The sequence below is a fragment of the Chaetura pelagica genome, unplaced genomic scaffold (genome assembly GCF_000747805.2).
Source record: "Chaetura pelagica isolate M959 unplaced genomic scaffold, ChaPel_1.0 scaffold403, whole genome shotgun sequence".
NCBI classification, from domain to species: Eukaryota; Metazoa; Chordata; class Aves; order Apodiformes; family Apodidae; genus Chaetura; species Chaetura pelagica.
The window spans coordinates 94,808-114,657 of record NW_009952568.1 but is presented as its reverse complement, the minus strand read 5'-3'; the positions used below and the strand labels follow the sequence as shown (position 1 = coordinate 114,657).

The following is a 19,850-nucleotide window of genomic DNA, read 5'->3' as shown; positions in this document are numbered from 1 at the left end:
TCGTATCTTAATTTTCCTCAGTTGTACTGTGCACTGTGAGTAAATTGACTTGCTGGAGTAAATCACTGCATCATGTAAATGAATAGGAAATCACTACATCATGTAAATGAGCAAGAAGTCAGGTCTTCTTTCCAATCAATTAAAAATGAGGCTCTGTGCACTAGCAGGAAAATCTCCTGTGTGGCATCAATTTAGCCCCGTGCACACACATCGACTGTCTAATGGGAAACAGTTGTTCAGATGAGAAACTGATCTTCCTCTTTCTGTTTTCTTTTCCTGGATTATCTGCAGGCTTTTAAAAACAGATCATTAAATATGAAGGTAGCAATTGTATTTTTCAGACTAACCTCAGCATGTAGTTACTGGTTGCTTTTTTAAGCTGAAAGAGAAAGGGTTCTGGGCATGGGGGAAGGGACACTGCAGAGGAGCTGAGTACAGGCAAGACACTCTCCTAGGAAGGGGGGTGGCAGGCAGGAGTGTGACAAGCAGACTTGGCTGCTTGGCCAGGATGCTACTGGTGCTCTGTGATGTCAGGATGGCTGGAAGTCTGTGTTCAGGAGTAAAAAGAAGGAAGACTTTGTTTTCCAAAGCATCCTACCGAAAGTAATGAGTCTCAAGTGGCTGCTCAGACCTTGGAGAACGTGGTGGGAGGGAAGAAGTCTGGCAAGTGTCCAAGCAACTGGGTGAGGGCCTGAGCTGCCCTGTGAAAGCAGGACGGCAGCGTGGGATCATGACCTCAGCATGGAGGGAATGGGAAAGGGGTCAAGTAGAGGTGGGGAAAACCCTTGGGAATTAGCTGTGGGTGTTCCAGCTGGGTGCACTGATCGAGTGGTGGCGACAGCTATTTCAACTCTGGTCAGTCTGCTTGGTCAGTGTCCCCTTCGTGACATCGTAAAATAAACGTGACCAGGTAGAGCCTGTTCAGGCCTGGCCAGGCGTGCAGTATTTTTGGCTAAATCAGTTTAATCTTAGTATCTTAATGTATCTTGGACACTCAAGGCCTTTCCTTCCACCTTGCTGCCTGACACACGCTCAGTTTCTGTCATGGTTTTGACACGAGAACTTTTTTTCCATGATCCTGCAGACTGAAAATGTTGAATGTTTCATTCAACAGCTCGTTTGGATTCAGGCATGTCAATATTTGCCTGCCTTCCCCATCACTCATGGGGTGCTGCATGGTGCTGCACCTGTCTGTCCAGGAGAGGTTACCCTCTAAGCTAGCTCAGCTGCCTCTGCACAAGCTGTGAGCGTAGCAGCTCAGTCTGAACTTCCCAGAGATGCTACAATCACCTTGGGGTTATGCCCTATGAATTATCTTGCCATTGCAGTTGATTATTTGCCATGCATGGTCTTGTCTTTCAACTGTGTGTTTGAAGTTCTTGAAAAAATAGCACCAAAGTTGTGCCTGATAAGCATGTGGGAGGGGAGAGGTTGTCTGTTAACAGACTTTACTCTTCCAGTCTGTCTATATTGAGGTATTTGAGCCATTTGCTGTTGTGTGAAATAGCACACACTTTGTGCTGTATGGATTTAATTTAAAACTTACTTGACACGTGTGCCTATTTGCAGAATAACACCATTTGGAAGCCAGATTCTTGCCATGACTGCCTTTGCCGTAGCAGCGTTGTCACTTGTGAACCTACCACCTGCAAACACCCTCAGTGTGACTTTCAGAAGGTAAGTGGCTGTGACTGTCCAACATGCCAACAGACCCATTCTGTGTGGTGGGAGCAATGTCAGGTCACTGGAGTTCCCAGCCTTCTCCCTGCTTTAAACCCCTGGAGCAGTTATGTGTCCAAAGGTTTGGGTCTGCTATGCTGTGTTACATGTCATGGTGGGAGCAGTTGGGATAACTGGTCCTCTTGTGCCTGTGGAAGGGTATTTAGAGGGACACAAGGAGAGGATGCAGCATGTGTTTCCCTGGAAGGCAGAGGTGAGCTGGTTGCTTATCTTCCTGCACCTCTGGGACAGCTGCTGTGTCCACCCCCTGGGCTCAGCTGCCTCCCTGCAGCTCCCTTTGAATCCAAGGGTTTGCTTCATAGCAGGATTTGAGGGAAGCAGGAGGGAGCTGGGAAATCCCATTTCACCTCCCAGGGGCAGGCACAGTCTCTGTGCTCTTTCACTTCTCATTGCCATGAGCCCATGCAAGAAACACACAGGCAAAACCCAGCCTGGTCTGGTCCCCGGAGGAAGCCCCTGAACTGGAACCAGACCTCCCAGCATGAGCCCAGCTCCCAGTCACCCTTCACTGGAAGGTGGAGCTGGGTCTCCCTCAACCATGCAGATGGACGCTTTCCACTCTGCTGAACAACAACAGAGCTCACATTGTCTATCTTTCCATTCCTTTTGCCTCGTGGTGGTTGTTGAGTTTTCATTATCTCCTGTTTACCTTTCTCTGTCTGGGCCTTCATTAATGGTTACAGCTAATTGGCCATGGAATTGGTCTTGCATTAGCATCTGGATTACTGGGGTAGTACACATGGATGGCCATGGAAATTAGTGTTTTAAAGAGGCACTGCCAATATAATTACATGGCTTTATAAAGCTGGTTAAAATGTTTTCCAATATCACAACCTCAGCAAGGAAATAATTTTAATTCCTACTGGTTTTCCCTGTTGTTGTCACTGTGTATGGATTAAAGCCAGACTGAAATATTGGGAATTTTTATGCTAAAGAGGAGAGAGATAAAAAAAAGAGTGTTGCCATGGCACACTCAGGAATGAGTGGGCTAGATAAGATGTTTTTGTTAATTATTTTTTAAAATTAGATAAATAAAAAGGTGGCAACTGGAGAGCTCATAAAGGGCAAGAGGTTTATAGTGTGAAATTAATCAGTGTGACTCCCTGATATCGGTCATATTCAAGACAAAGAGTTGAAGAGTTCCATGAAAGTCTAGCCATTTAAATGCTGAAAAGAAGCATCAAGGATGTCAGAAGAAAAAAATCCACTTGTCCTTCAAGCATAAACAATGTCAGAAACCACCATCCCACTCCACAGTTTATTTCTTATCTGCTTATTAGGACATTTATACTAATATTGCTGATCTTGTTTACAGCCACAAGGCATAAATGAAGCAAAAAATAAAAGCATACCCAGTGGTGATCTAAACATGGGTCTGTAAAACCTACTGCTGTGCAGACTGAATTTTTTGAGTGGGCAGAAAATCAGCAAACATTATTTGTTGTCTGAACCAAAACAGACCAACAGCCTAGAACAGTTTCTCCACAGCAGGATCACACTTTAATAGGTTTTAATGGTTTAAGCTAAATGAAATGAAATTTAGTTTTGTTTCCCACCTTCTAAAAACCACAGCATTGAAGGAAACCTTGAAGTGAGAAACTTTTTTCAGTTGGAAAGACCAAAATGTTTCTTGTAGAAAACAGAAAGAAAACTTGTGACATTTGAAATGATTCTGGTTGCTTTTGTCTTACAAATAAAGAGGTGAAAGGTCAGACAATTTTTTGGCATCATGATCTCTTAATTGTTTTCATTACAACAAAACAATAATGACTTCCTTCTGAGCAGAAATCCCTTCCATCTTGTCTGTAGCCTTTCAAAGTGGAAAGGATGGATTATGTTTCCTGAGAAACACCTTTGAAATATTTTGAAGAAGGTCACCTCAGGGATAAAATCTTTCTACATTTCACTTCCTGAACCTGACGTGTTCTCCTCTGGTTTTGGGGTTTGGTTTTCTCCCTTTCCAGCAACCGTGCTCATATCAGTAAAATTGTTTGGTCCTTTTTATGTTGTTATCTGTGGGAGGAAAACCACCAAGTTCTGTGGTACCTGAGGTGGTGCCAGAGGCCCTCCTGGTGCATTTGCCCTTGGTGACAGATCCCCCTGCAAAAGAAGATCATCCTGCAGCTGGTGCTGTCCTGTCTGTGGGGTGCTGTGCAAGGCCTGGGGTGTTGCACATGGGGTTGGGAGGAACAGGGAAGCATTGCTTTGGAGGGTCCCTGGAGACACATTCAGTGGTGGGAATTCATGATCCTTCCCAGTGTTGGCTGGTGTCTTTACTGATGTGTTTTGCCCTTTGTCTGATGGGGTGCTTCCATCAGCATCATCTTTTCCCTTCTGTTGAAGAGGACATGGCAAGAGGTCATCTTGCTAAGCTCCAGGAACGTGCAAAGCAAAGCATGACCTGGCTGTGCTGTGGTTGGAAGTGGGCAGTAGTTGTCAGTTTTAATGTAGTCCTTTGTTCTGATCTGAAAACTAGTTCAGCTGGGGACTTCCTAATTGTGCCTTTAGGGGTGTAAATTCTCCTGCTGTTCTTTTGATGGTGAAATGTCAAATACAGCAAAGAGGTGTGCCACCTCTTCAAGAAGGGATCTGTTTTAGCAGCATTATGGATTTCACTTTGTGTGTTTCCTCTCTAAACTGAGAGCACTGGCTCCAGCCAAGCCCAGTGTCTTTACCTTCCTGTTAAAGTCTCTGCTTATGTGAACTGCTTATTGGATTCTTGTGTCTTTTTAGGGAGAAGTGCTTCAAATAGCCCCCAACAAGTGCTGCCCTGAGTGTGTGTTCCGAGCTGAAGGATTTTGCCAATATGAAGGACAGATCCATGGTGTGAGTGCCCTGTCATGTTCCTTGGTACTGGGAATCCTCTCCAGTTTTTAGGTCTCTGGTGCACTGAGGGATGCTTAGCTGGTGGGTGGGAGAAAGAAAATTCATTCTGTCTCTTATCAGATAACGTGATATAACCGGATTTTGGTCGGTAGGGTTTGCAAAAAGGGAAGGTCATAGAATCATAGACTGGTTTGGGTTGGAAGGGACCTTCAAGATCTAGTTTCAACCCCCCAGCTTGGGCAGACACACCTCACACCAGTCCAGGCTGCTCCAAGCCCCATCCAGCCTGGCCTTGAACACTTCCAGGGATGGGGCTTCCACAACTTGTTGCTGCATTTTCCTATGCTGAATTTTTGCTGCAGGTTTGTCTTTTGGCTCTCTGAGCCTGTTCTTTGGGACACAAGGCAGGTGAAGAAGTCGACCTGCCCACAGGGATTGCAGGCATATTTGTACCTATAGTCATGTGGCACACCCCTGATCCACTGGGAGGTGGTCATTAAGCAGGTTTTTGGACAAGTCTCTTCCTAATGGCTGGCACAGATTTCCAGAAGGAAGAAGGTTTCTCTTTTTGTCAGTAAGCCACTGTAATAATTCATGGTCTGACCTCCATTCTAGAAGTATCTGACTGGCAACACTGGTCCTAGTGGTTGCTCCATCAAAGAAAATCTGTGTCCTTTACCTGGCAAGACCTTTTTTACTCCCCAGCTAATTCAGTACTGCATGTTTGGTAAAAATTAACATTCTCTACTTGTCGGAGAGTGTTGCAATCCACCAACATGTTTCTTCTTGGGAACAGTTTTCCCTGACGATGCCTCAGGGCAGAGATAATTGTTTCTGCATTAATGAATCAGGAAATCTAATGAGATGCTACTCCTAGTAAAGTGCTTTAAGCATCTGGGGTGGGCAGTGTTCACCAGGACGTGTGTTAGGGTCCATGTGGAATGTTTCTCTAAAGAAAACAAGGCTCTAAACGTAGAGCTTGCCCTGCAGAAACTGTTGGGAAGAAGGATTCTATCTATTGGCCTGGGTTGTTGAGAGGGGGTTGTTTCTTGATGGCACTCTGCAGCAAGAAGGAAAATTGGGCTGTTCTCCAGGTTTGCTGCCTTACAGTATTAAGTCACTTTTTGCCCCAACAGTGAAGGCTACAATGTACCAACACTGACTGTACCTGCAAAGGAGTCAAGCTGATACTAGTGTAGGGGGGATGGAGAGGGGAGAAGGTGTATTTACAGCTCTGATCTGGATTCACACCTGTGTTTTCTGTGCCTTTGGTTGTGTTGTGCACTGCAGCATGGCACTCAGTGGGACAGCTCTGGCTGTGTCAGGTGCTCCTGTGCCCACGGGAACGTGAAGTGCAGCCCCAGAGCCTGCCCAGCCCTCACCTGTGGACCAGGAGAGCTGCAGCACACTGCCCAGGGATCCTGCTGTCCCAGATGTGTGGGCCGTGGCCGTGAGTATTGCGTGTGAATGGGGCACTGCCTGGCTTCACTGAGCCAACCTGTAGGTCACTGGAAATCTCCTTGTAGTCCTTCAGTTCTGTTGGGAAGACACTGGCATCAAGTGTCTCTCTTAATTCTCTTTGTGGCCTGCTACCATGTGTACGTTTTTACTGGCTTCACCCATAGGCTAAGAGGAACTGATAAGCTTTAAGCATTGAGCAGGTGTGCCTAGTGTGTCCTCATTTTGGAGATTAAAATTTGGAAAGATGCAGACATTTCCTATGTACTGAGGGCACCTTTAGCACTGGCAGACTTGGACTTTGGGATCCAAAAATGCCTGATACCTCTTCTGATGGAAGTCCAGTGGGAGAATTGTATCCCAGAGCTCTTCCTTCTCAAGTCTGAAGCCATTGAAGACTGGTGGAATTGTTACTGTCATCACCTGCTTTGACAAAGCAGGGTTTTGAAGTCTATGTTGTAATTATGGGTGACAGAAAGGGATTAAAGGGCATTGGAAAAGAAGATGTCCCATGTTTTTTCTGTCTCATAGAGCCTTGCTCCTTTGATGGACACTTATTCCAGGATGGTGAGGACTGGCACCTGGGTCGATGCTCCAAATGTGTCTGCAGGGGCGGTGCCGTGAGGTGCTTCACAGCTTCCTGCCAGCCTCTCCTCTGCAGCCAGGTCAGGACCCTTCTGCCTTCTGGGGACATTACTCATGACTGTCATCTTGCCCTTGGCAAGGCCCATTTCTCATGCAGATGTACAAATCATCAGGCAGAACTTGTGTGACAAGAGGGTGATTTGGAGAAGGGGTGTCTGTACGTATGTATTTGAAGCTTGAATGCAGCCCAGAAAATGCCATGAAGGAAATCCCTTTCTAGACTGACCTCATGACCCCAGATATTGGAGCCAAAGCCAAGACAACCCACCACTGTGGGTTATCAGACAGCAACTAGATGCCTGGAATTCCAGGCAGGGATGCTGAGCTCCTTGTTCATGCTCTTATTTCACTTGTCTCTCATGCTTTCTGTTTAGGATGAAGTTATGGTTATGTCTCCTGGAAAATGCTGCCCAGAATGTGTTCCAAAGCCCTGCTCAGTGGCAGGAAGAGTGTACCAGGTAACCTGTGAGGAGCCACACCAAAAGGCAGTTGTTCCCAAGTTCTGGCACATCTCTTTTCCCCTTCTCCCTGCCATCTGACTTTCTGCCAGCACTGATAGCTTATTACAACTGTTGCTTTTTCAAATTATTATTTTCTGGAAAGCCAGAAGAGTTGAAAGAAATTAGGACTAGATAAGAATTTGCTGGCAAGCAGAAAGGGAGTTTGCAAGGTGAAGCTGGTTAGGCACTTTTCACACTTCTATGAAGGAGGAAGCAGAAAGCTCTGGTGAAGGTCAAAGTATTTACAGCTTTCATTGTATCATCTGGTGTTAATTTGATGAATTATATAATTAATGTATATGTGTGGGATTTTCTGTTAATGATTTTTTTTTGCTAATTATAGTAGTTAAGGCTTCATCAGTGTCACTAGCTTGCAGTTAATAAGAAATACACACCACAGTGTCATCTAGACCTCATACCTCTTCTTCCTGCTTGCTGATCATGTAGAGATAAGCATTTTTTAAGAAGAGTTTTGTATTTGGTACAGACATGCAGAAGGAGCCACCGTACTTCCTCAGCAGCACAGATTTGAGAAAGAATGAGGTTATTTACAAGGAGTGTTTAACAGTTGTATAATACATGTCCTTTTCCAACAGCATGGCCAACAGTGGAAAAAAAATGCCTGCACTGCCTGTGCTTGTCACAGAGGGGAAGTGAGATGTCTGAGGGAGACCTGTGACTCTATTAGCTGTGAGAAGGTAGGGAAAAACCATTCCCCTTTGATCCCCTGGCTGCAGGTATCCTTGTGGCCATGCAGATGGATTCAGCCAGTCCTGCTCAATGGTCTCTGGTGTTTTTTTTAGGGGGAGAACAAAGTGCAGCGTCCTGGGAAGTGCTGTGAGGAGTGTGTGTCTTCCAAGGGGAGCTGCTTGCATGGTGGCACTCTCAGGTACCACCAGGAGGTGTGGAATAGTACTCCCTGTGGCTTCTGTATGTGTGAGGAAGGGCAAGTCACTTGTCATGAAGCAGAGTGTGCCAAAGTGGAGTGTGCCAAGGTAAGAAAGGTTCTCTTCTTTCAAGCTGTATCTGTCAAGTCTTGGGATTTAGTTTTTTTTCCCTCCCATTTTTCTTTTTTCTCAACTGCCACCTTGAGACACTCAAAGAACCTGCCCTTCTCTCGGGGCTTGTTTTGGGCATTTGCCTTGAAAACACTTCACAGGAAAGCAGAGTGGGCTTTGGATTTTCCATGGGAGTTTGACTGCTGAGGGAGCTTGCATTGTGAAGCAAGCCAGTGTGGATCAGGGACTAGTTTAGCTTGGTTTCCCTCCCATGCTGTTGTCTGCCTGCTGCACTGGAGGGTTGGACACCCAGTGACCACCTGAATGTGGGGAGACATGTACAGGTCAGAGAGAGTTAAAAGCTTCTCTTCATTCTGTGTGCTACAGAGGGCTTCACTGAGGTGGTTGGATATGGAAGTTGGTGTTCCACTTTTCCCCATTTTTTTCTCCCTCTTTGAGGAGACCTTAGAGCAGCTTCCAGTGCCTGAAGGGGCTCCAGGAAAGCTGGGGAGGGGCTTTTCACCAGAGAGGGCAGTGATAGGACAAGGGGTGATGGTTTTAAACTGAAAGAGGGGAGATTTAGGGTAGACATCAGGAATAAATTCTTCACCATGAGGGTAGGAAGGTGCTGGAATAGGTTGCCCAGGGAAGCTGTGGAAGCCCCATCCCTGGAGGTGTTCAAGGCCAGGTTGGATGAGGCTTGTGCAGCCTGGTGTGGTGGGAATTTTTTTTTGCTAATTATAGTAGTTAAGGCTTCATCAGTGTCACTAGCTTGCAGTTAATAAGAAATACACACCACAGTGTCATCTAGACCTCATACCTCTTCTTCCTGCTTGCTGATCATGTAGAGATAAGCATTTTTTAAGAAGAGTTTTGTATTTGGTACAGACATGCAGAAGGAGCCACCATACTTCCTCAGCAGCACAGATTTGAGAAAGAATGAGGTTATTTACAAGGAGTGTTTAACAGTTGTATAATACATGTCCTTTTCCAACAGCATGGCCAACAGTGGAAAAAAAATGCCTGCACTGCCTGTGCTTGTCACAGAGGGGAAGTGAGATGTCTGAGGGAGACCTGTGACTCTATTAGCTGTGAGAAGGTAGGGAAAAACCATTCCCCTTTGATCCCCTGGCTGCAGGTATCCTTGTGGCCATGCAGATGGATTCAGCCAGTCCTGCTCAATGGTCTCTGGTGTTTTTTTTAGGGGGAGAACAAAGTGCAGCGTCCTGGGAAGTGCTGTGAGGAGTGTGTGTCTTCCAAGGGGAGCTGCTTGCATGGTGGCACTCTCAGGTACCACCAGGAGGTGTGGAATAGTACTCCCTGTGGCTTCTGCATGTGTGAGGAAGGGCAAGTCACTTGTCATGAAGCAGAGTGTGCCAAAGTGGAGTGTGCCAAGGTAAGAAAGGTTCTCTTCTTTCAAGCTGTATCTGTCAAGTCTTGGGATTTAGTTTTTTTTCCCTCCCATTTTTCTTTTTTCTCAACTGCCACCTTGAGACACTCAAAGAACCTGCCCTTCTCTCGGGGCTTGTTTTGGGCATTTGCCTTGAAAACACTTCACAGGAAAGCAGAGTGGGCTTTGGATTTTCCATGGGAGTTTGACTGCTGAGGGAGCTTGCATTGTGAAGCAAGCCAGTGTGGATCAGGGACTAGTTTAGCTTGGTTTCCCTCCCATGCTGTTGTCTGCCTGCTGCACTGGAGGGTTGGACACCCAGTGACCACCTGAATGTGGGGAGACATGTACAGGTCAGAGAGAGTTAAAAGCTTCTCTTCATTCTGTGTGCTACAGAGGGCTTCACTGAGGTGGTTGGATATGGAAGTTGGTGTTCCACTTTTCCCCATTTTTTTCTCCCTCTTTGAGGAGACCTTAGAGCAGCTTCCAGTGCCTGAAGGGGCTCCAGGAAAGCTGGGGAGGGGCTTTTCACCAGAGAGGGCAGTGATAGGACAAGGGGTGATGGTTTTAAACTGAAAGAGGGGAGATTTAGGGTAGACATCAGGAATAAATTCTTCACCATGAGGGTAGGAAGGTGCTGGAATAGGTTGCCCAGGGAAGCTGTGGAAGCCCCATCCCTGGAGGTGTTCAAGGCCAGGTTGGATGAGGCTTGTGCAGCCTGGGCTGGTGGGAGGTGTCCCTGCTCATAGCAGGGAGGTTGGATCCTGATGATCTTGAAGATCCCTTCCAACCTTCACCATTCTATGGTTCCCTGCCATTCTTGGCATGGAAGTGAAGCTGGTAAGGTATATTATTCCCAGTGCTGTTTACTCCAAGACTAAACCACCCACCCCAGGTTATAGAATCATAGAATCATTTTGATTGGAAAAGACTTTTTAAGATGATTGAGTCCAACTATTAATCCAGCACTGTTTGCTCTGCAGTGGATGTGAAAAATGTATTAGATAGGGTTGAATCCTTCACACACCTCCACCACCTCTCTGGGCAACCTGGGCCAGTGCTTCACCACCTTCATGTAAAGAATTTCTTCCTAATGTCTAATATGAATCTCCTCTGCTCTAGTTTAAGACCATTGCCCCTTGTTCTTTCCCTCCCTGCCCTTGTCCCAAGCCCCTCCCCAGCTTTCCTGGAGCCCCTTCAGGCACTGGAAGCTGCTCTAAGGTCTCCCTGGAGACTTCCCTCCTCCAGGCTGAACAGCCCCAACTCTCTCAGCCCCCTGCTCATAGCAGGGAGGTTGGATCCTGATGATCTTGAAGATCCCTTCCAACCTTCACCATTCTATGGTTCCCTGCCATTCTTGGCATGGAAGTGAAGCTGGTAAGGTATATTATTCCCAGTGCTGTTTACTCCAAGACTAAACCACCCACCCCAGGTTATAGAATCATAGAATCATTTTGATTGGAAAAGACTTTTTAAGATGATTGAGTCCAACTATTAATCCAGCACTGTTTGCTCTGCAGTGGATGTGAAAAATGTATTAGATAGGGTTGAATCCTTCACACACCTCCACCACCTCTCTGGGCAACCTGGGCCAGTGCTTCACCACCTTCATGTAAAGAATTTCTTCCTAATGTCTAATATGAATCTCCCCTGCTCTAGTTTAAGACCATTGCCCCTTGTTCTCTCCCTCCCTGCCCTTGTCCCAAGCCCCTCCCCAGCTTTCCTGGAGCCCCTTCAGGCACTGGAAGGTGCTCTAAGGTCTCCCTGGAGACTTCCCTCCTCCAGGCTGAACAGCCCCAACTCTCTCAGCCTGTCTCCAGAGCAGAGCTGCTCCACCCCTCTGATCATCTTTGTGGCCTCCTCTGACTCTCTCCAGGAGCTCCATGTCCTTCCTGTGCTGAGGGCTCCAGAACCGGACTCAGTACTGCAGGTGGGGTCTCCCCAGAGCAGAGGGGCAGGATCCTCTCCCTGGCCCTACTGGCCACATTGCTGGTGATGCAGCCCAGGACAGAGTTGGTTTCTGGGCTGCAAGTACTCATTGTGCTTACTCAGGTCCAACTTTTCATCCACTAGTTCCCCCAAGTCCCTCTCTGCAGGGCTGTGAATTCACTGGATGAGATTGTTCTAATGTTCTTTCAAAAAAATGAGAATCTACATATGATTGTGCAGAGAGGATGTATCCAGGAATAAAAATGTGTGCTTTGTTCATCTCAGATTGAGCCTTTTAAGTAGCAAAAATGCATTGAGTCTGGGACCCAAGCTCTTGTTGCTGGTGTAGGAATGAGCATCTGACCTTAAACTGCACAGAGAGGTTTTGCTGAGTGGAAAGTCATGGTTGGCATAAAATCTGTTCCAGGCAGATGCTTCCCACATGCTTCTGGCTGTAAATGGGATCATTTACACTAATGATGATGGCATGCTGTCATGGCTCAGCAGGGAGAATTATTTAATATTCATGCTCATATCTTGGGTACTGGCAAAGAATCCATTAGTCAGAAAAGCCAGGGATATTGTACAGAACAGTAGCTGAAGATGTTAACATGTAGGGTTCCAAACTGGGGGGGGGACACGTTCAAAAGTGTGCAGCATTATTGCTCATGCACCAATTTTTATCAGACTCAGGCTCCCACAGGTAACCACCCATCCAAAAGCCTGAGCATCTAAAAAAGTGGTATTATTTGTCAGAGTGTGAATCCTTGCACTTTTGAATTGAATGAAAGGTGATTGCTAGGAGCACAGAACCAGGAAGACAGTGTCCTTTGTTGCAGGCAAGAGTTATGGTCCCACATCACAAAATATATTTGGCCAAGGACTTAGTGGCTTCCCTTGTGATAAAGTAGCTTCCTCAAGTCATGTTCAGTCATAGTTCACCTCAGCAGTACAAGGTGCACATTAATTAATTGCAATAAAATCCTTACACAAGAAGCAAATTAAATATTTTCTTTTTCCTTTGCTTTTTCCTTTTTGACTTGCAGGTCTGGTTTTTAGGAACCTGCATCAGTAAATCAGGGCTGATGGGGAAGCATTTGGATTCATCTCTTCATTAAGGCACTATTCATTTTCTGGTCACATCATCCTGTTTAAAGTGTAATGAGGCCACAGATATGGACTCCAAATCCTAGACACCTCGACATAGTCTGGCAGCTTTATGTGAGGGAAGGGTAGAGGTTTAGCTTATAAACCCTTTCAAACAAACCTGTACAGCAGCTGCCAGAGATGAAAGTAGCTTTGGTGATTCTGACCTAATCTTCAAAAAGCCATTTTCAGCAGGTTAGTGATGAGCTGGGAGTACGAGTTCCATGACAGGCTGGGATAGCTATGGCTGTGGATCTGCTCAAACTGTCAGAGCATCAAATAATCCTGCTGGAGCACTTGCCAGCACCCCAGCTGAGGATGTTCACAGGAGGATGGGGCATGGGTTCTAGCAGGGGAGGCTGCAGCCGTCCTGAGGGGGCTGCTGAGGGAGCATTTCTGCAAGCAGCTCTGCCAGTCCAAAAAACTACAGGGTGAGTAAGACAGAGTTTGCAGGGTGCTGTGTGACCCCCATGCAGCCAGCCAGCTACACAAGTCCTTCTGGTGTTTAGAAGTTGAGCTTGGGTGTCACAGATGGTGCATGTGAATGTAGGTGGAGGGAGGTTGCATAAAACATTTTCTTCCCTCTTTTCTGCCTCCTGGCCCATTAATGCCTTGCAATGTTCTCAGCCTGGAAGGTGGTAAATCTCTTTTAAGCAAAGCCAAGGTTATCTCACATAGCTTCTCTCTTTTCTGAGTCTAGGCAAAGATGCATTCTTGTATTGGTTTTTTTGGCTAGGTGAGCCATGCTCCTTGGCTAGTTTTTCTCATTTTTCCTAGAGTCTGTGTTTATGTATGTGGGTAGGGATGTGGGCAGGGATGGGAGAGGTTACAGTACATAGTGACATGAATCCAATCACTGGAGTGATGATTTAAGAACAGAAATGTATAGACCCAGCAGAAAGAGATTTAGGCTGTGTGTGGTCCTTGATCACAGAATTGTGGAATTGTTCTGGTTGGAAAAGCCCTTTAAGATCATCCAGTCCAACCACAACCCAACTCTACCAAGTCCAGGGCTTAAACCATGTCCCTCAGCACCACATCTACACGGCTTTTAAACACCTCCAGGGATGGTGATTCAGTCACCTCCTTGGGCAGCCTATTTCAGTGTTTAATTACCCTTTCAGTGAAGAAGTTTCTTCTAATACCCAATTTAAATCTCCCCTGGAGCAACTTTAGGCCATTTTATCTTGCCCTATCACCAGTTACTTGGGATAAGAGACCAACAGCCCCCAACCTCCTTTCAGGCAGTTGTAGAGAGTAATGAGGTCTCACCTCAGCCTCCTCTTCTCAAGACTAAACAACCCCAGTTCCCTCAGCTGCTCCTCATAAGACTTGTTCTCTGTGATGAGTAAGAACCGTATGGTTTCTCTTCTCTTGCCCATCTCAGAAGTTCATGAGGGTTGGCTAACATGTCCTACCTTGATTGAACAGTGACTGGGGCTGTGACTGACCTGTCTGTGTCTGAAGTAATTCACACACACCAAGTGGTGAGTGTGCCAATGTGGCACAGTGAAAAACACCCTGGGGTGGCTGCTGGAACAGATGCCCACTTGGTGTAGATCAGCAAAACTGCTTGGTAAACTTGGAGCTCAGCAGGATCTTAGAGGGAGTTGGATGAGAAGATCTCTAGAGGTCCCTTCCGACTCCAACAATTCTGTGATGATTCTGTGATCTGGTGAGCCAACAGAAGAAAGCAGCAACGTGCTGCAGTGGAACCTAGCATGAGCTGTGTGACTTTGTTGGGCATGTGGGCCCCTGGCAAACATTTGACCAACAGTTGTGACTTCTCTGTCACAGGTAAGAAATCAGCCTGGTTTGCAAAGTGAGGATGATCATGCCCACTGAGATTTGGGATGATTAAGCCTGACATTTAATGGGTGTGGATTAAATGAGTGCTGAGTGCAGATCAGCACCACATCTAATTTAGTCATTCATTTGTAACTTTTTAATTGTAGTGGTTTTGTAGACATATTGCTAGAGGAGAAGGACTTGGGGTGATGGTGGACGAGAAGCTCAACATGAGTCGGCACCGTGTGCTGGAGCCCAGAAACCAACCCTGTCCTGGGCTGCATCACCAGCAGCGTGGGCAGCAGGGCCAGGGAGGGGATCCTGCCCCTCTGCTCTGCTCTGGTGAGACTCCACCTGCAAGGCTGTGTCCAGCTCTGGAGCCCCAACAGAAGAGGGATATGGAGCTCCTGGAAAGAGTCCAGAGGAGGCCACAGAGATGCTGGAAGGGCTGGAGCAGCTCTGCTCTGGAGCCAGGCTGGGAGAGTTGGGGGCAGGGAGGGATGGGATGAGGGGGATGGGTTAAAACTGGAAGAGGGGAGATTGAGGTGAGACATGAGGAGGAAATTCTTTGCTGTGAGGGTGGTGAGCCAAGGTTGCCCAGGGAAGCTGTGGCTGCCTCATCCCTGGAAGTGTTCAAAGGCAGGTCAATTGTTTTCTCCAAAGTTAACAAACACTTTTCTCCTCTTGATGTTTGCATTGTTAGAAAGCTTCTAATTATTATTGAGGGAGGGGATTCTGCCTCTCCGCTCTGCTTTGGTTGCCCAGGGAGGCTGTGGAAGCCCCATCCCTGGCAGTGTTGAAGGGCAGGTTGGATGGGGCTTGGAGCAGCCTGGGCTGGTGGGAGGTGTCCCTGCCCATGCAGGGGGTTGGAACTGGATGATCTTGGAGATCCCTTCCAACCCAAACCAGTCTGTGATTCTTTGTCTGTTTACTGACTGGTACATGTTACTGTATCTATATTTACAGCAGGTAAGAATCTGGTCCAGAAAAGCCACTCAAGAAATCAAAGCTGTTTCTTTTGAGTTGTCTTCTGGTTCCCTAGGACAGTCTCCCTCTTTTCTAAATGTTCAGCTTCCACCTTGGTGCAAAAATTGTGATGAATTAGGGCACTTAATTCCCTTCTCCTGCTGCTGAATTCTTATTTTCAAACTGAAGTTTGAATGTAAGTGGATTCTGTGGAGCTGTACAGTTGTAACAAAGAACAAGCTTTTTCCATGTGGGCTAAGTAAGAGTATGTGCTTTGAAATTCTTTTGAGGAGAACAAAAAAGTAGAACATTCAAGATGAAGGTAAAACTGCATTGAAATCCTGCAGTGCTCCCATAAAATCTTAGTGAACCACAGGACAAATACAGCATTCCTGTTGTCTGTATTTGCAGTGGATTATACTGGGAGGGGGTGGGGGGTGAGTGTTGTCTGTATTTGCAGTGGATTATACTGGGGGGGGAGTATGTCTTTTTCTGCAGGATTTATGGATGAACTAATGGCCTTATCACTGAATTCTTTGGCCTTTTCTGAGGTTTGTTCTGTATCTGCAGCCTACACTAAGCACATTTTTCAAACTGTACCTCCAGAGATGGAAGTAGGAGAGAGAGAAGATAAGGTGAAATGAGATACTGAAGATTGCATTCCAGGGCAATTCCTCTGCATTCCACAGTATTTTTGGTGGTGCTGATTCTGTTTGAATTGCTGCAACCTTTCTCTTCACAGGGTGAAGAATTAATTCATTTAGATGGGAAGTGCTGTCCTGAGTGTATTTTAAGTAAAAGTTCCTGTGTTTACAAAGAACATACCAAAGCTGTGAGTATCCTGGTACTTTGGGGCACGTAGTAGTGAGTTCTGCTCATAAAGGTTTTGAAGGAATTGGCTTTCCCTCTCCAGTTATGAGAATTATCTTATTTGCAAGTGTAGCAGAAAAACGAATCTCTTCGTGTTGTCTGTGGATTTCTGTTAGAGTTTCCAGAACACACTTGTTTAGAATGTCTGCATCTGCTGCAGAGTTTAGGTTTGCTTTGCTGTCCTTTGTGCAGTATAATCAATCATTTCCCTTTAATATTTAATATGTGTGCTCATGGGTTTTCTGCACATCTCATGGAGTTAAGGATGCCTGACTTTAATCCTATAAAACAGGCTACATAGCTGGGGCAAGGTATAGATTTTTGCCTGTGTTTCCCACTGATTATAATTTTTACTGCAAGGGGAGTCTATTCCTGTATTAATATGTTCAAGGAACTTTGCTTCTCAAGTTAAATAGAAAGGAAATGTGAAGTATCTTGGTTTAAATATACCAGTAATGGACCTTTCATTGCTCTCACAGATGAGGGCTGGAGCTAATAGCTGCTGTTTACCAACAGATATGAGAAATGGGAAGTTTAATGCTGCTTTGGGTTTTTTTTGTAATGCTAATGCTTCCCTTTCCTTCCTCAGATCTCTTACCCAAGTGAAGTATATCATATGAAGGTGACAGGTTTATTCAAGTTGGTACTTTCTGCCTTTTAGGAGAACTGGCACAAAAGCTTGGAGGGCATTTAAAATGCTTGCTGCCCTTTTCTGCCCTTCTGCCTCCTCCCGTGGAGCCAGCAGGGCTTCAGGCACTGTGGGCAGCTTTGAGGTGGTCTTCTGAGCAGGTGGCAGAGTGGAACAGTGGGTGCAAGGTCTCTCCCCTCCATGGAGTGGTAAAAGTAGGACAGTGTTCAGGTAATTTGGAAGCAAGCTGGTGATGCCTCTTCATCTCTGTAGTGTTTTGACCAGGCCACAGTGATGGAAAATAAGGGAACGAAAGAGAGGAGGACAGGAGATAAAATGCTGCAAAAGAGAATTAAAGTGTGACAAAAAGGTCTGTGCAAAGAGACAGATTCAGGCAGAGGGTCGATTATGAGTATCATTTCAGATACAGAGCAGGTTCAAGCACTTGTCACAGGGCTGTGAAAAGGAAGTGAACAAGTGAAGCAGCAAAATTTGGAATCAGGAGAAAATACTTTGAGTTAGAGAAAACATAGGGAAGTGAACAAGTAGGAAGGACTGCTCACTGAAAACCACCCTGCTTTGGTGTGGGGAGAGCTGTGAGGGAACACGTGAAGGTGTTCATGGGCCAAGGACTCTTCTCAGTAGTTATTTCACAGGCTGCCTTCTTCTGGGAAGAGGGTAGGAGTGTTGATGGTACAGAAACACACGGTCCCTCTGTGCTGCGCCAGTCCCAGTAGTGTTTAATTTCCTGCTAGCACTGCTGTGGCCTTGCAGTCCACCCAGAGATGTGGGTGCCTGGCAACACCCCTTTGTGCAAAGGCTCCCCCTCCCTGCTGATGCTGCTTCTTGCCTGTTTCTCCTGCAGAATGGAGAGAAATGGGAAGAAGGGCCGTGCAGAGAATGCGAGTGCCGGGATGCAGAGGTGACCTGCTTCCAGCCCTCCTGCCTGCCCTGCCCGCTGGGCAGCCTGGCTGCTGAGGCCCCAGGGGACTGCTGCCCACTCTGCCAGCCAGGTACAGACCCAGGGGCAGCCCTCTCTCACTGCCACTCTGCTGTGGTGGCAGCTCATGTGTCACACACACCTGTGGCACCGGGGTTGTGGCTTCCCTGCAGCCCTTGCTTCCACCTCGTTGAGTTTGATCTTTGATTTGCACTTGGTGATTTACTGGTTTTCAAATAATTTAATGAGGGTTTCTGGAGAGGTTTAGGTCTCCATCCCTTGGTCTACATCATAGCTTGCTTGTCAAATGAGTCTCTCCTTGGAGTTGGTGTTTTGTTTTGTTTTTCTGCACCAGAAGGTTTATAAAGCAGGGGACTGTTCCCTTCTGAATGTTAACAGGGGTTTTGGAGTTTATGGGCTCCTGATTATTTCTGGGCAGTGGAAAGAAGAAAGAACCTGCTTCATGTCACAAGCTCACCTGGGCCTGAATGGCTGCAAGTTAATAATTGTTTGAAAAGATTAACCTTAGTTTCTACATTAATTTTGCATATAAATACATTTTTCTCCAGGATATTGGTGTTCTCCTGGATGTACATTTCATAGTTGGTAGGCTTGAGCTGTGGTTTGCTAATTTTTCATGTCGATAGCTCTTCTTGTTGCATTCATGTAATTTGGTTCTATCAGAGTGCTCCAGTTAATGTTTTATCTCAGTGAAAAGAAAATAGCTTCACAGTTTAATCACACTGCCATTTGCAGGAGTGTCTGGGCACATCTGCCAGATTCATGTTTTAAAGTCTGTTATTTACTGCACACTAATAAAAATGCAAAGCACTACAAATTGTAACGTGAGGAAAGTGGGGTTTGGCCAGTTGAGATAAAATTGTCCTGGATTTTCAAAAGGGAACAGCATCTGCACAGGCTCCTAAAGAGAAGGGGACAGATTATAAAGTGCTCTCAGCAGCCATCTGTTCTCCTTATCAAGATATGCCAACTGTGTACTGGTTACCCGTGTAAATCCCTTCTCTTCATTTAGCTTCCCTAATAGTTGCATTTTGGAAAGCATAGACTTTGAAATCACGCTGCTAGACACACAGAGCTGGACTTTCTGTGTCCTAAAAGGAAGATGGAAATTTACTTTTCCAAAACAAAGGCTAAATCCAGCTACTAAAAGGAAGATGGAAATTTACTTTTCCAAAGCCTGTCATTTTCCCTCTACCTTTTTCTGTTGTCCATTGCAGGGGATGAGAAACAAAGGTTAAATCCAGCTGTTCAGTCTGAGCCCAAAGCATCAGTCCCTAATGCATCTGCTTTGTTAAAGCCAGGAAGAAATGGTGGCTGCTTCTCAGGGATGGTCTGGGAGCAGCAGGCAGAGTCAAGCATATAGGCCTCAGCACAGCTGGATTTATTTTGAAACCAGCAAATATGGCCTCCCACTGAGAACATTCAGGAATTTTTTTAGTACCTAGAGAAAACTGGTCCATTCTGTCCCACTCCAAGTAGTCAGCTCTGAAAGGATGGGCCTGCATATGCCTTTGGGAAGTTATTGGAAAGAAATGGACAGAGATAGAGCTTCCTATTCATTCCTCCTGTGTATTAATGTGGATTCATCCTTATGTTCAACTCCACATCTTCTGTAGCACTTGGTTCCTGATTCTTTTCTTAGGTTCATCTCCTTGGAAACTTGCAGGTTATTTAGTGTAAATGAAGGAGGGTTTTCAGCATTGGGATCCTTTTTTCTGGCTTCTCAGTAAAGGAACAGACAGTTTTTCTTCCAGCAAGCAAAAGTAACTCAGTAGTAGAGCACCAGTAACCCCTCACTTGGCCTGCAGAGCAGTGGTGCCATTTGAGACAACACCTCTGGTCAATAAATGCTCACCACAGTGCTGTGACCTGAAGCTTTGGACTGGAAGGACAGTCCACCTGTGGTCTGGCACCTGTGCTTTGACCTGGCATGGACATAGTGTTACTCTTCTCTGGAGATACTCAAGACCCACCTGGATGCAGCACTGAGTAGTGAGCTCTAGTC

At 46.1% G+C, this 19,850-nt stretch overlaps 1 protein-coding gene across 1 annotated transcript in view; it reads left to right on the top strand.

Moving 5' to 3' along the window:
• Window positions 1-1,545: 1,545 nt before the first annotated feature.
• FRAS1 (Fraser extracellular matrix complex subunit 1) overlaps window positions 1,546-19,850 on the top strand; it is a gene marked incomplete at its 5' end in the record, with an annotated part of 108,384 nt that continues 90,079 nt past the window's right edge. The window contains 9 exons of the mRNA XM_009993474.1: window positions 1,546-1,677; window positions 4,474-4,566; window positions 5,857-6,016; window positions 6,556-6,689; window positions 7,044-7,127; window positions 7,766-7,867; window positions 7,973-8,164; window positions 16,129-16,218; window positions 17,750-17,897. Coding sequence (XP_009991776.1) covers window positions 1,546-1,677; window positions 4,474-4,566; window positions 5,857-6,016; window positions 6,556-6,689; window positions 7,044-7,127; window positions 7,766-7,867; window positions 7,973-8,164; window positions 16,129-16,218; window positions 17,750-17,897 — 1,135 coding nt within the window. The remainder of the gene's footprint in view (window positions 1,678-4,473; window positions 4,567-5,856; window positions 6,017-6,555; window positions 6,690-7,043; window positions 7,128-7,765; window positions 7,868-7,972; window positions 8,165-16,128; window positions 16,219-17,749; window positions 17,898-19,850) is intronic.